We start from the raw sequence: 12,786 nt of genomic DNA on the forward strand, positions 1-12,786 counted from the left end.
ATATAATACCATGGTAAGGAATGGGTTAAGAGTCTACCTACTGTATTGTATAGGGGTGTTCGGGGCAGGTTATGGCCTCTATACACTAGAGAAATTTATGTTTATATTGAGGAGTTTTTCCTACACAAGCGTAGGGAATTTGCTTCAATATGGACATAAATTTCTCTAGTGTGTAGAGGCCATTAGACAGAGGTAGCATTTCACAACACGGTGTTACAGTTTTCCATAGAAAGAATATTGAGAAAAATATTATTTATTCAGAGTAATTAACTCCCTCCCTGAAAAAAAAATGCCATGTTAACTAATTGGCCCCGATCTCCCCTACATAATGGTATGCGGAATAGATTAAGCTGGAATCAATTGAACCATTAATTCTTGTTTCAACGAAAGACAGGAGGTCCAAACACTGAGGAAAAAATGGGGATGCAATTAACTTTTTTTCCTCATAACTTTAACACTTTTTAGGTGTAAAAATATATCAACATTTTTAATGTTAATTTTACACCTTTTTAAGGGTAAAATTAACATGAAAAAGGGTGACTTTAACCCCTAATACACCTAAAAAGGGTAATATTTACACCGATTTTAGATCAATAAAGCAGGGTAAAATTAACATTTCCGGAATGTTATTTGAACTTTTTCGGATTTCTCTCAGCGAAGGGGAAATCCCTGACTCAGACGAATAACTCTTTCGTCTCTTTTGGGACTCTGAGTACCCAAAGCAGCATATGAATATTCAGTGAAAAACAGTGTTTTTGAATTATTCAGAACTGATAAAAATCCTATTCTTGTGGATGATTACAAACTATAAGGATGTCCAAATGTAACATATTTTTTTGTAAGACCTCAATTAATTGGCTTGCAGCATATGCTGCGGTCCGGAAAGAGATAAAGAACAGAAGATTTTTAAAAATATTTACACTCAGTCCCGGCATTAAGTCGTTCGGGATTATGAACCTGACGGAATTATGCACATACGATTATGCAAATTTGCCTACCCTTGGGAGTCAATTTATGAACTCATTTTTGAAATACGCCTGAATGTATACTACATGCGACGCGGGAAATTTGAAAACATATTGCTACTTTTACATAATAAAACTTTAATTTTTTTTATTAAGGCATTTTTTTTATATTCTAACCATTTATTGAAGAACTCTGGCCAAAAAGTACTGTTTGTGAATGCATTTCTATTAAACAGTTGAATCTTTTTGTTTCAACTACTTTTACTCCGCGAGAAATTCGTTCTACGGCCGATTCATTCAAAAGAAAGCCCCTGCGGATATGCAAATTTTCTCGATACATAATGCCATTTCGCGCGTTTTTTTTTCGGTACCGAAAATGTGCATAATCCCGGGACTGAGTGTAACTCTTTCCGGACCGCAGCATATGCTGCAAGCGCTGCAAGACAAATTCGACATTTTTTAATCAAAAATATCTAAGCTCAGGAATTAATTGAGGTCCTACAAAAAAATATCTCACATTTGGACATCCTTAGAGTTTGTAATCATCCACAAGAATTGGATTTTTATCTGTTCTGAATAATTAAAAAACATTGTTTTTCACAGAACATTCATATGCTGCTTTGGGTACTCAGAGTCCCAAAAGAGACGAAAGAGTTAAAAGAAATTGAAAAGTTCTAGAGTTATTTTTCATCAAATAAAATTTATTTACGAAATCGCCCAAAAACACTCATTTATCTCGCAAAATGTGTGACTCCGAGATGCGTTGTGTGATAATTCACTTGCCTGTGGTCCAGCCTCGCCACAGTGAGGCAATCGATGCGGCTGCACTGGTCATCAGACTGGCAGTCTGCAGGGGATTCTGGGCAGTGGGCACAATTGGCGTGGGAGAAGCCACGTCCAGTGACGACAAATGCGGCACGGCTTCCCATTCGTAGGGAAAGCTGTTTTCATCTGCTCCGGGAAAAGAAATGTCATGACTCGGTATGGAAGAGGGGGAAGGAAAACTCACCTTCAGACTCTGAATCATTGCCACATTCCAGTCCAATCTTGAGCAGGGATTCTACGGATTTTGTTGGGGTATTTGTGGGCTCCACATGACCCATCCAGCCCAAATCACTGTGCTCCAGCTGCAGCAGGATCTGGATGTTCTCGATGGTGTGCATGGGATTGAGTTCTGACAGCCGGACACGTTGGGTGTAGCAGAGGAAGAAGATGTTGGCATTGAGTCTGGCCACACGCCTATTGAAACTGCCCTCGTTCATGTAGCTGCTGCAGAAGTCGCTGTAGTTCATCTTAAAGGGCAGTCTGACGTCCAGGTAGTAGCTGAGCACCTGCACCAGTTGCGCTGTGTACGTGAGGGCAGCACTGATCCGGAAGGCTGGATTGTGATCCAGCGGAGCATCCCTGTCGCTTGTGTGAGTGGGAACGCCATCTTTGTGTGTGGCCACCCAGTCACTGTAGGCCGAATAGTCGCCATTTCCGGGCAAATAGGGAGCCACAATTGTATGCTGAACCTCCCCGAGACTGTCCTGGAGCACCCACTGCCCTCGGATGTAGGCTGTGTGCGTGGCTTCTGCCAGTTCCTTAGCGGTACTCTGCCCACCCGGAGCCTCCTTCACGGATCGCTCAATGGGAAAGATGTACCGAATGAGACGATTGATGCTGCTCCTGATGAGATGCTTCAGTTCTGCCCGGACAGCCACATGATCTGCCCATTGTTTATCCAGGGCACCCAGTTTATTTGTCACATAGTCATCCAATTCTCTCACCTTGTACCCATACCTGGGTAGTGTTCTCTGCAGCTCCCTATTCTTCTGCTGCAATCCCATCAGTTCCTTCTGCCCACACTCCATACGATTCCGAATATCTGCAATTTGCTTCCGCAGCAACATCACACGCTGCTCCTTCAGCTTAATTCGTGTCCTCAGGCCATCCACTCGATGGTGCCTCTGCATCAAATTCCCACATTTCATCTCCATTGTCTTGGAATTGGATTGCTGATCGAGCCAGTGGATCTTCTTCTCGGCAAATCTCTCATTAGACCAGTTCCGCTTGGAATGAAAATCCCCATTGGCCAGGCAGTCGCGACAGTAGAAGAGTTTCGCCTGATTCAGACACAATGGACACTTAGCTGACTGACCCAAACTCAGGTCTGTTCCCTCATTCGACGAGGACAAGTGGAAGTTCTCTGGGGCACGATTGCTATCATCCGAATTATTGCTTCCGGCCATCATTCATTGTCTGGATTTGGGATCAAATATCCACGAAAATCACAATGCACTGTAATATATCAGCTTTTTTTTTATACACAACTTCTTCTTCTTCTGTTTTATGTAAGGCTGTCGGACTCACTCGGGTCCATATAGCCATTATACACAACTAAAATATTTTCATTTTCTTGTGACAGCTGATTTTTTTGACACTGCACCGGAAGTGCGTGAATTAAATAGGCATGAAGTCTGCTGCGAATGGAAAACGGTTACTTTTGAAAACCATCATCACTTAACGAAAATTTTTTTTTTTGAAAACCAAAATGAGAAAACCGTTAAAATTACAGTATCTCGCTCTCAATTGGGCATTTGGGGCAAAATGGCATCCGGTTTATCGATTTTGGACGTCAAAGCCTTTGTAAATTCCATAAAAAGCGCTCAATTATAAAGAATCACGATAAAATAGGAAGAACTACAGCGAATTTAATAAATTATCATTTTTTTACTGTTCTAGAATTTCCCGTGTTATTTTAAATATAATATGAGACAGAAAAAATAAAATTAAGAAAATTGAGGAGCTCAGAGCAAAAAAACGCTATTTTAATAGGGAAATGCATACAACTTAGAGTTTTTTTGCTCCGAGCGCCTCAATTAAAAACAAGAAAAATTAGTTACCAAGAAAATAATTTTCTTTATTATTTTGTCAAAATGTAAAACAAATTGATTTTGAATGCAACCGACACAAAAGCTGTGCATATAGAGCAAACATGAGCAAGAATTCGTCGTATTTGAATAAAAGTCAAATGATATTTTTTTCTAATTTGAAACGACCGTTTTTACACTGTAATTTGTTCGGTACAAATTAATACACAAGTTTGCAGAAAAAAGGTATAAATATGATACAATTTACCTCTATTTGTTCGTATTCTTTAGTTTTTTAATTAAAAACTTCACGAGTAGTGCGTGAAATAGTGAAAATGTGAAATAAAAACAATTTTTACTTCCCGGACACAAAACATGTGATTGTGAGGTTATGTTTCATTGTTTACATTTCATGAAAGTGTTTTGTTGTGAAAATCTCAGCTAAAATAGCAGTTTTCAGAGTTATTAGTGATATTTTTTAAAATATTTGTGGCCAAAAGTTATCACAGGGCCGCATTTATTTAAAAACGAATGAAATCGAGTGCCCTGTGATGTGTGTAAACGTGTTTTGATGATGATTTACTGGACAGAGTTTTTGGACAAAAATCACCACAATACATCAAAAAAGTACGTCCGCGAAACTAACAAAAAGATTAGGAAGTGAAAATATACTAATTGAAAGTTCCTGGACATATTGTTGGTTAATTTTGAGTGCTCATCCAAGTGCAAATATAGTCCGGAGAGCCTCAAATTCGATACTGGAATAAGCTTCCGGAAGGTGTTTTTATAAGGAGCCAGAGACGACGGAAATTTCAGACAGGCCACAGAAGATGTTCCCATTGAAGTACCAAAACAAGAAAGAAGTAACGATGACTCTGGCTTAACCACGTTAGTACCACAGGAGTCGAAATCATCGCTGCTGTTGAAGACGTCCGGAAAGAGGAAATTCAGCATAGAAGTGTCAGAATTCGTGGAAATTATTCTGCAGGGATGTTCCGGTGAGAAGAAGGCGATTGATTGTCTTTAATTTTTGGAGGATTTTAGACGATTTGTACCCTCCATTCTTGATCACGTAAACGTCATCCAACGTGGTGTATTTCTTGTTGGACTTCTCACTCGAAGAGACTTCTCATGGATGTACATCTCGTGGAACAGAACCTCCAAGATGAAAGTTTGACGAATGTCTTTTGGATATCTATCTGGATTTAATTTGATCAGGTATGTTTTGTAGGAAGGTTATGCTTCCTAGTGGATAAGACTACTAATCAATGAATATTTTCAATCCACAGCATTATATCTGGCTAAGATTGTAGACAGTATCTTTGAGGTCATATTGAAGTTTGCCTCCTTTAACTGGTTGGGCTGCTGCCTTATCTAATGGCTTGTACACACAAATGAAGGATCCCAGTAAGTATTTTCCTGATTCAATTTAAAAGTGAATTCAGTATTTAAAAAGTAAGATAGCATTTTCGAGTTACAAAAAAAAGAAACAACTGAATTTACAACAGTTGTGGGAAGAATTACACTTCCACCCCATAATCATAATACTTTAAAGAACTTAACAAAGCCTAGTCTCAAAAAAAAAACAAAATTACGAACAACATAATGTCCTTTTTCTATCAATATAAAAAGTTCGTCTCTTCTGAGACTCTGAGGACCCAACACAGTATATGATTATTGTGTGAAAAAAATTGTTTTCTTAATTATTCAGAACTGATAAAAATCCGATTTTTGTGAATGATTACAAACTATAAGGATGTCCAATTGTAAGATATTTTTGTAGGACCTCAATTAATTCCTGAGCTGAGATATTTTTGATTACAAATTGGTGAAATTGGCTTGCAGCATTTTTTAATCAAAAATATCTCAGCTCAGGAATTAATTGAGGTCCTACAAAAAATATCTTACATTTGGACATCCTTATAGTTTGTAATCATCCACAAAAATTGGTTTTTTATCAGTTCTGAATAAATAAGAAAACAATGTTTTTCACACAATATTCATATGCTGTGTTGGGTTCTCAGAGTCTCAGAAGAGACGAAAGAGTTAAGTTAGTATCTTCAGACATGTAATAGAATTTCGTCTGCTAAGCTGGTAATAATTATATTTCCAGGCGATAAATTTAGCGATAGAGTATTTATTTTTGATGAATTTAAGGTTTATATCTTTTAAAAATTTAATTTTTAACTAAATTATTAAATTATAATCCATTTTAAAAAGTTTTACAACAAATTTTTGCTGAAATATCTTGGGGAAATTGTTTGACGAACCAAAATAGAGGAAAAATTAAAGTCTTGAAGGCGCTGCGTCTAACAAACCAAAAAAGTTAAAAAAAATTACCATGGTTACGTTTTGAAACTCACAAAGATAGAACATAAAATAAAACCCAGATGAGATTCGACATCGTATTTTCGCAAATCGATTTTTCGATTAATGGGACCTTCCATGATATTAGGATGGTATTTGGATAATGATATTAGGATGTTTAGAAGAGGTGCGGTATTCAACAACGAGAGCTTTCTTAATCACCCAAAATCAACAAATTCTGATCAATTAGAAACGGAAATATGGTTAATTAAAAATTAAATTTTTGACCCATTACATATCAAGTCGGAGGGCCATAAAGGGGGAGGGAGATTTAACTTTTTTCATATTCATTAAAAAAATAAATAAAAATTGCGAGTTCCAAAAATTTATATTTTTAAACTGTTCGTAAGTACTATGGAGTAATATATTCCCTGAAAAGTTAAATTTCCAATTAAAAAGTTTAAATAAATGTATAATAAATGTTTGTAAATAAATCTTATTTATTTAAAAAACAAGTTAAACGTAAAAGTGGAAGCCCTTCTTTTTAGGGATAGTATTCAATGTTCTGATCAACACTATAAGAAAAATCAAAAATTTTGAGATTGGCTTTTTCGATAAAAAATTGCTTTTGATTTTTTAAAAAAGGAAATCCTAAGTTTGCCATGAAAAAAATTGAACATATATCTAAAATCAAGTATATCGTCTTATGTCCAACGCACAATAACTTTTGTTTAGTAAACATGTTTTTGGCATTTCAATGAGAGTGAATGAAATATAGATCTAGTCATCTCTCTCATTCTCATGGGAAATTTTGAAAACATGTTTATAAACAAAAGTTATTGTGCGCTGGTCATTAAAGAGAACGAAATTATCTTTCAAATAAAAAAAAAAGAAAAAATTTTAACCCGTTTCCGAGATAGAGCACTTTAAAATTTTTGTCCAGAATCGCAAGTGAGAAAGCGCGAGACCTCATATCTGACACCTTGTATCTGGGACTAGGAATTTTTTTTGGCAAAATAAAAAAAAATATATATATATATATACTATTTTTGTGTGTATTTCAATTTATGAAAAACTAGCACCTAAGACATTGCCACTTTGAATGTGCATAGAGAAGTGAGCTTAATTCCCTATCCATATTCAGAACGGTAATGCCTATGACCGTGAAGGAGCGATTTTCGTTATTCCCATCTGAGTTAAGATGGATTGGTCTTTAAGTACTTATTTAATCTTAGAATTTTTCTTTTTTTTTCAAATATCAAAAGAAATGAATTATCAATAATATAATAAAAATTTAAAAACTATAATAATAAAAAACTTTTTTTTTCACGGATATTGAAGTATTGAGAAATTTTTAATATGCATGCATATATTCATTAAAAATTTTCCCTCATCAACTCTGCCAAAAATTATTTTGCTCTATCTTGAATAAAAATGTTTTCTTTATCTTAAGAATTTTGTACACCGAACAAAAAAAATCTATTTTGAGTTGTTTTTATATAGAACTGATAAACGAAAAAAAATTAAAAGATTTTTACATTTTTTAGTAGATTTTGCATTAAATTTTTTCAACATAACGACAATTAAAAAAATCTGTCTTCCACCAATTCAGCTAAGATTCTAGTAACTCGTCAAAAAATATCTTCTTAAAAACAATTTCACATTTTCACGAATAATTTGAATTCGTTTTGTAAAAAAAATGAAAATGCCAATGGGCCAATCCATCTCAACACGACCGAAAAATCGCAAATCGCAAATCATGGTCTCAGAAGTGTTTGAATTTTACATATATTAAAATACATGATAAAATATTATTACCCCTATTTTTTTGCCCAAAAAAAATTCCTAGCCGGAGATGCATGGCGTCAAAAATGGCGGCTCGCGCTTCATTCCTCATTTGTGATTTTTGATAAATAACTGGAGAGCAATAGCGATCGGCAGAGTTCCTCGGATCTTCAGATTATTACAATATTGCTGCTCCAAATCAAATGAATTTTTAAAACTTATTAGCTACTTTTTAGCATTTAACTCTCACAAGAATACAGTGCATTAGCTCAGATTTTATTTATCAAACCAATTTTTCGAGAGACATCTGATTAAAATTGTAACGATTCGAGGTACAGAGTGCAAGTTTGCAATTACATCTATTTTTTATTATATTAGTGTAAAAATTAAAAATTCAAAGGCTGAGATATAGTTAAATTGATCACTAATATATTAATTAACACACTCAAAAATACCAAACAGTATTTTGAAGCTTATATTTTGAATTAAATACGAAACATGTCTCTTAACATCCCGATCCGTGGTGCTCTTCCCTTATTTTAAAATGCACTATCTCGGGAACGGGTTAAGATTTCTTCTTATTGTTTTTTTTTAAATTTTATTCGAAAAATAATTTTATTCTCTTTAAATCGATATACTCGATTTTGCATTATCTGCTCAATTTTTTTGTAATGGTGTCCACACACTAGAAGCAATTTTCGTCAAAAATTACCTTTTTTAAAAAATTATGACGCTTCTGCCTACAAGGATAAGGGAAATTTTCTTTAAAAACGCATTTTTTGGAGAAATTTTTATAGTGTGTAGAGGCCATGACGGTTTTTTGATTTTTTTTTGAAAAAATTTCAAAATTAGTTTTTCTTAAAAAACCCCATTCTCAAAAATTTTCATTTGTTTTACTGTTGATCAGTAACATTAAGTACTATATTCCCTGAAAAGGAGAGCTTCCACTTTTGCATTTAACTTTTTTTCTTAAATAAATAAAATTTTACTACATTTTCAAAATTAAATAAAACCAGTTAAACTTAAAAATTGAAGTTTAACTTTTCAACACACGCACTGCTGGATCAACCAAAGTTTAGATTGCGCTTACAAATTCGAAAACCTCTATAGTAAAACAGTTAAAGCTCTGCTAAAAAAAAACCACGCACAGTTCAACCACGAAACGGTTAAAATTGCGCATAAAAATTCGCTCAGAACAATCATAAATCAGCCAAGATTGCGCTAAACGCACAGATCAATAATAAAATGGTAAATGCGCTAAAAATCACGCACAGCTCAATCATAAAACGGTAAATGAGTTTTAAATCACACGCAGCTCACTTATAAAACGGTCAATGAGCTTAAAATCACGCACAGCTCAATCATAAAACAGTTAATGTGCTAAAAATCACGCACAGCTCAATCATAAAACAGTTAATGTGCTAAAAATCATGCACAGTTCAATCATAAAACGCTCAAGATTGTGCTTAAAATCACACACGGATTAATCATAAAACGGTTAATGTGCTTAAAGTCACGCACAGCACAAGGATAAAACGCTTAAAATCACGCCCAGCTCAAACACAAAACGGATAATGTGCTTAAAATCACGCACAGTTCAATCATAAAACACTTAATGTGCTTAAAATCACGCACAGCTCAATAATAAAACGGTTAATAAGCTCAAAATCACGCACAGCTGAGTCACAAAACGGATAATGTGTTTAAAATCACGCACGGTCCAACCATAAAACGCTTAATGCGCTTAAAATCACGCACAACTCAGTCACAAAACGGGTAATGCGCTTAAAATCACGCACAGCTCAATCATAAAACGCTTAATGCGCTTAAAATCACGCACAGCTGTGGCACAAAACGGATATTATGCGCTTAAGATCACGCACAGCTCAATCATAAAACGGTGAATGCGCTTAAAATCACGCACAGCTTAATAATCAAACGGTTATTGCGCTCAAAATCACGAAGAGCGCTTTTTTAAGCGCAATTTTAACCGTTTTATGATTGTGCTGTGCGTGATTTTAGCATAATTCTAACCGTTTTGTAATTGATTTATGTGTTCTTTTAGCACAACTTGAACTGTTTTATGATACAAGTGTGCGTGATTTCTGCCCAATCTTAACTGTCTTATTATTAAGCCACTTGGGAGTACTGTCCTAGAACGTTATATTCTTGAGCTGCGTGAGTTTTATAGACAATCCTACCCGCTTTATGATGAAACGTAACCATTTAATGCTTACACTATGCGGGTTTTGTACACAATTTGAACTATTTTATGCTGAAGCTGTGAGAATGTTACACCCAATGCAAATAATTTTCTTGATGAATTTTAGCCGGTTTTCATGTCAATCCAAGATTTTTTTTAACACTTTAAAATGCCAGGCACTATTAGGTATTAAAATATAAGTTTAGAACCTATATAATTATTTCAAAACAATACAAAAAATTCATTTAAGCAATTAACATTTTAATTGAAATTTGTTTTAAATGGTCATGCGTTGGAAAATCTGTTTCTGCATTTTCAAATTTCTTTTATAAAATAAATTTAAATTATGCATGAAAATTGATTTTTTTACTAGATTTTTGTACTAGAACGCTTTAGAACGCTTTTTTTCGAAATTGGCGTTTTGTTGAGAAAATGTAACGCATAATCTACAAGAAAATGTGAAAATCTTTAACTTGCTTTTAGTATAAGAGTCCTATATATAAAAACAACTCAAAATAGATTTTTTGTTGGGAGTATAAATTTCCTAACATAAGAGGACATTTTCCCTCAAGATAGAGCAAAACAATTTTTGGCAAAGTTAATGAGGGATAATTTCTTGACAAGTATATGCAAATTGAGGATTTCTCAATACTTTCATATATCCGTGAAAAAAATGTTTTTTTTTAATATTTATATATATTTCTTTTATTAGTATTAACGATAATTTAGTTTTTCGAGCATTTATAAAAAAGAAAAATAAATAAATAAAAATACTTAAGAAAAAATAAGTAAGTTTACAATAAATAAGAAAATTTAAATATTTTAGAAACATTAAAAAAAATTGTAGTACTAATAATTAATATATTGTATGGTACACAATATTATTTAAAATTCATGAAATTCGTATTAAAAATATAGTACTCGAGACGTAGTATAGCATCTAAATCACGAGTTCAAGTTTTTTTTAGTTCTTTTAACCCTTTAAGGACTATTGGAACACCGGTGTCCCATAAAGAAAATGATTTTTCCTGACTATCTAAAGTTATTTTTTTCTTATGTCTGTACATAATTGTAAAGTAGAAGGTTGAAGGAATCTAGAATATTTTTTGCAAGTCTCTTGCTATTTGCTATGTAGTAAATATTTAAGCTCGGGCGCTCAATGGGTCAAGTGGTAGAGCACTCGCTCTATGATGTAAGTGTCCCGGGTTCGAATCCCCTTTAGGTCACCAGGAATTTTTCTGGCGTTAAAGGTGTTCGGATTGCATCCAGTGAGCTTCAATGCACTTGATTCCACGGGCATGGGACTAACAACCTCATCCCGTACAAGAAAAAATAATAATGCGCGTCTAGAAATCCCCTTGCGGGAAGGCCTAGTTCCTCCATGGAATGTTGTGCCAGCATTATTATTATTATTATTATTAAATATTTAAGCTCAAAAATGGCGAATTTTTAAATTTTCAAATTCATAATTGATTTTATTTATTTTTTATACTTCCAATTTTTTTTATGATAAGCCCTTTTGGCAATAAAAACTACAATTATCATACGTAATATTTTTCATTAAAGCGAAAATTATTATTCATTGGTATTGTCAGAAAAATTACTTAAATTTTTAGGCTATTTTCGTTCCTATCGTTTATAGTAGCAAAAAACATACCAAATCAGACTCTTTTGGACTTTCCAAGGTTAGATGTAAGACTTATCATTGATTATGTTTCTCAGTTTATTTTTTATTGTTGATTTTCAGTCCGTAAAAAGTGTCTCGTCGTTAAAGGGTTAAGGATTATGGGGTGGAATTATACTTATTTCCACCACTGTATTAAAAAAAGACCTGTTAAATTTCTCTTAGAACTTTCATGCGCATCGCACACTACTTTAAAGCTGCGTGCACACCGTGAGAAAAGTTTTTCCGCAGATCTCTACAGTGGTGGAAATAAGTATAATTCCACTGCGTAATTCTTTAAAAAAAAAACTCAACAAAAAGTCTCGAAATCGACATAAAAAATCAACATTTTGATTTTTCAGTTTGTTATTTTTTTTGTTGAGGTCCAATAAGAATTATGGGATTGAGTTATATTTATTTCCACCACTGTAGTATATAGAAAGAAAAGATAGAGATGGAAATAAGTATGATAATTGATTTTTACATTATTTTCCAAGCATTTGCAGTCGTTATGTTTTCTTACTTCATTGATTATTCATATTTTTTAATTTTTTTTTTTTTGCTTTTTTAGGTGTTTCCTGTGAGTTTTTGATATTGGGATTGAATATAATTCCTCTGCACTCACCCCGCAGTAGAAAATGCATCATATATATTAACATCCCGAATTCAAATGTTGCAACGATTGGAACTTACACACGTTGAATAGAACAACATTCAATCAATAAAAAAATAAATAAGTTTTTTTTTGGTAAATGTTAGTAACTGTGTCCTGTTATGGAAAAAAATTATCTTTAAAATTATACAAATTAATTTCATGGCAAAAGAACTATTGTAATCAAGTAGGAAACTAAAAAATACATTCAATTCTCAGATTATTTTGAATAAATTTTTAATAAAGTTTTTAATATATTTTTTAATTTACTGAAACATTTAATCGTTGTTTTCAACTAAAAATAGATACTAATTCTACTGTGTATAAATATAATAAAACTACGAAATATACCAATATTG

At 33.5% G+C, this 12,786-nt stretch overlaps 1 protein-coding gene and 1 long non-coding RNA gene across 2 annotated transcripts; one reads left to right on the forward strand and one right to left on the reverse strand.

Annotated features, from left to right (window-relative positions):
* Window positions 1–1,651: 1,651 nt before the first annotated feature.
* Window positions 1,652–3,273, reverse strand: LOC129798135 (beclin 1-associated autophagy-related key regulator). The gene is given in 2 exon segments (XM_055841123.1): window positions 1,652–1,938; window positions 1,940–3,273. Coding segments are annotated over 2 exon segments (1,455 nt in total). The 5' UTR covers window positions 3,197–3,273; the 3' UTR covers window positions 1,652–1,740.
* Window positions 3,274–4,031: 758 nt separating this feature from the next.
* LOC129798136 (uncharacterized) lies at window positions 4,032–12,781 on the forward strand. Its single transcript, XR_008751386.1, has 3 exons — window positions 4,032–5,035; window positions 5,107–5,224; window positions 12,347–12,781. It is a non-coding gene; the product is annotated as an uncharacterized LOC129798136 (long non-coding RNA).
* The last annotated feature ends 5 nt before the right edge of the window (window positions 12,782–12,786 follow it).

The sequence above is a fragment of the Phlebotomus papatasi genome, chromosome 1 (assembly GCF_024763615.1).
Source record: "Phlebotomus papatasi isolate M1 chromosome 1, Ppap_2.1, whole genome shotgun sequence".
NCBI lineage: Eukaryota > Metazoa > Arthropoda > Insecta > Diptera > Psychodidae > Phlebotomus > Phlebotomus papatasi.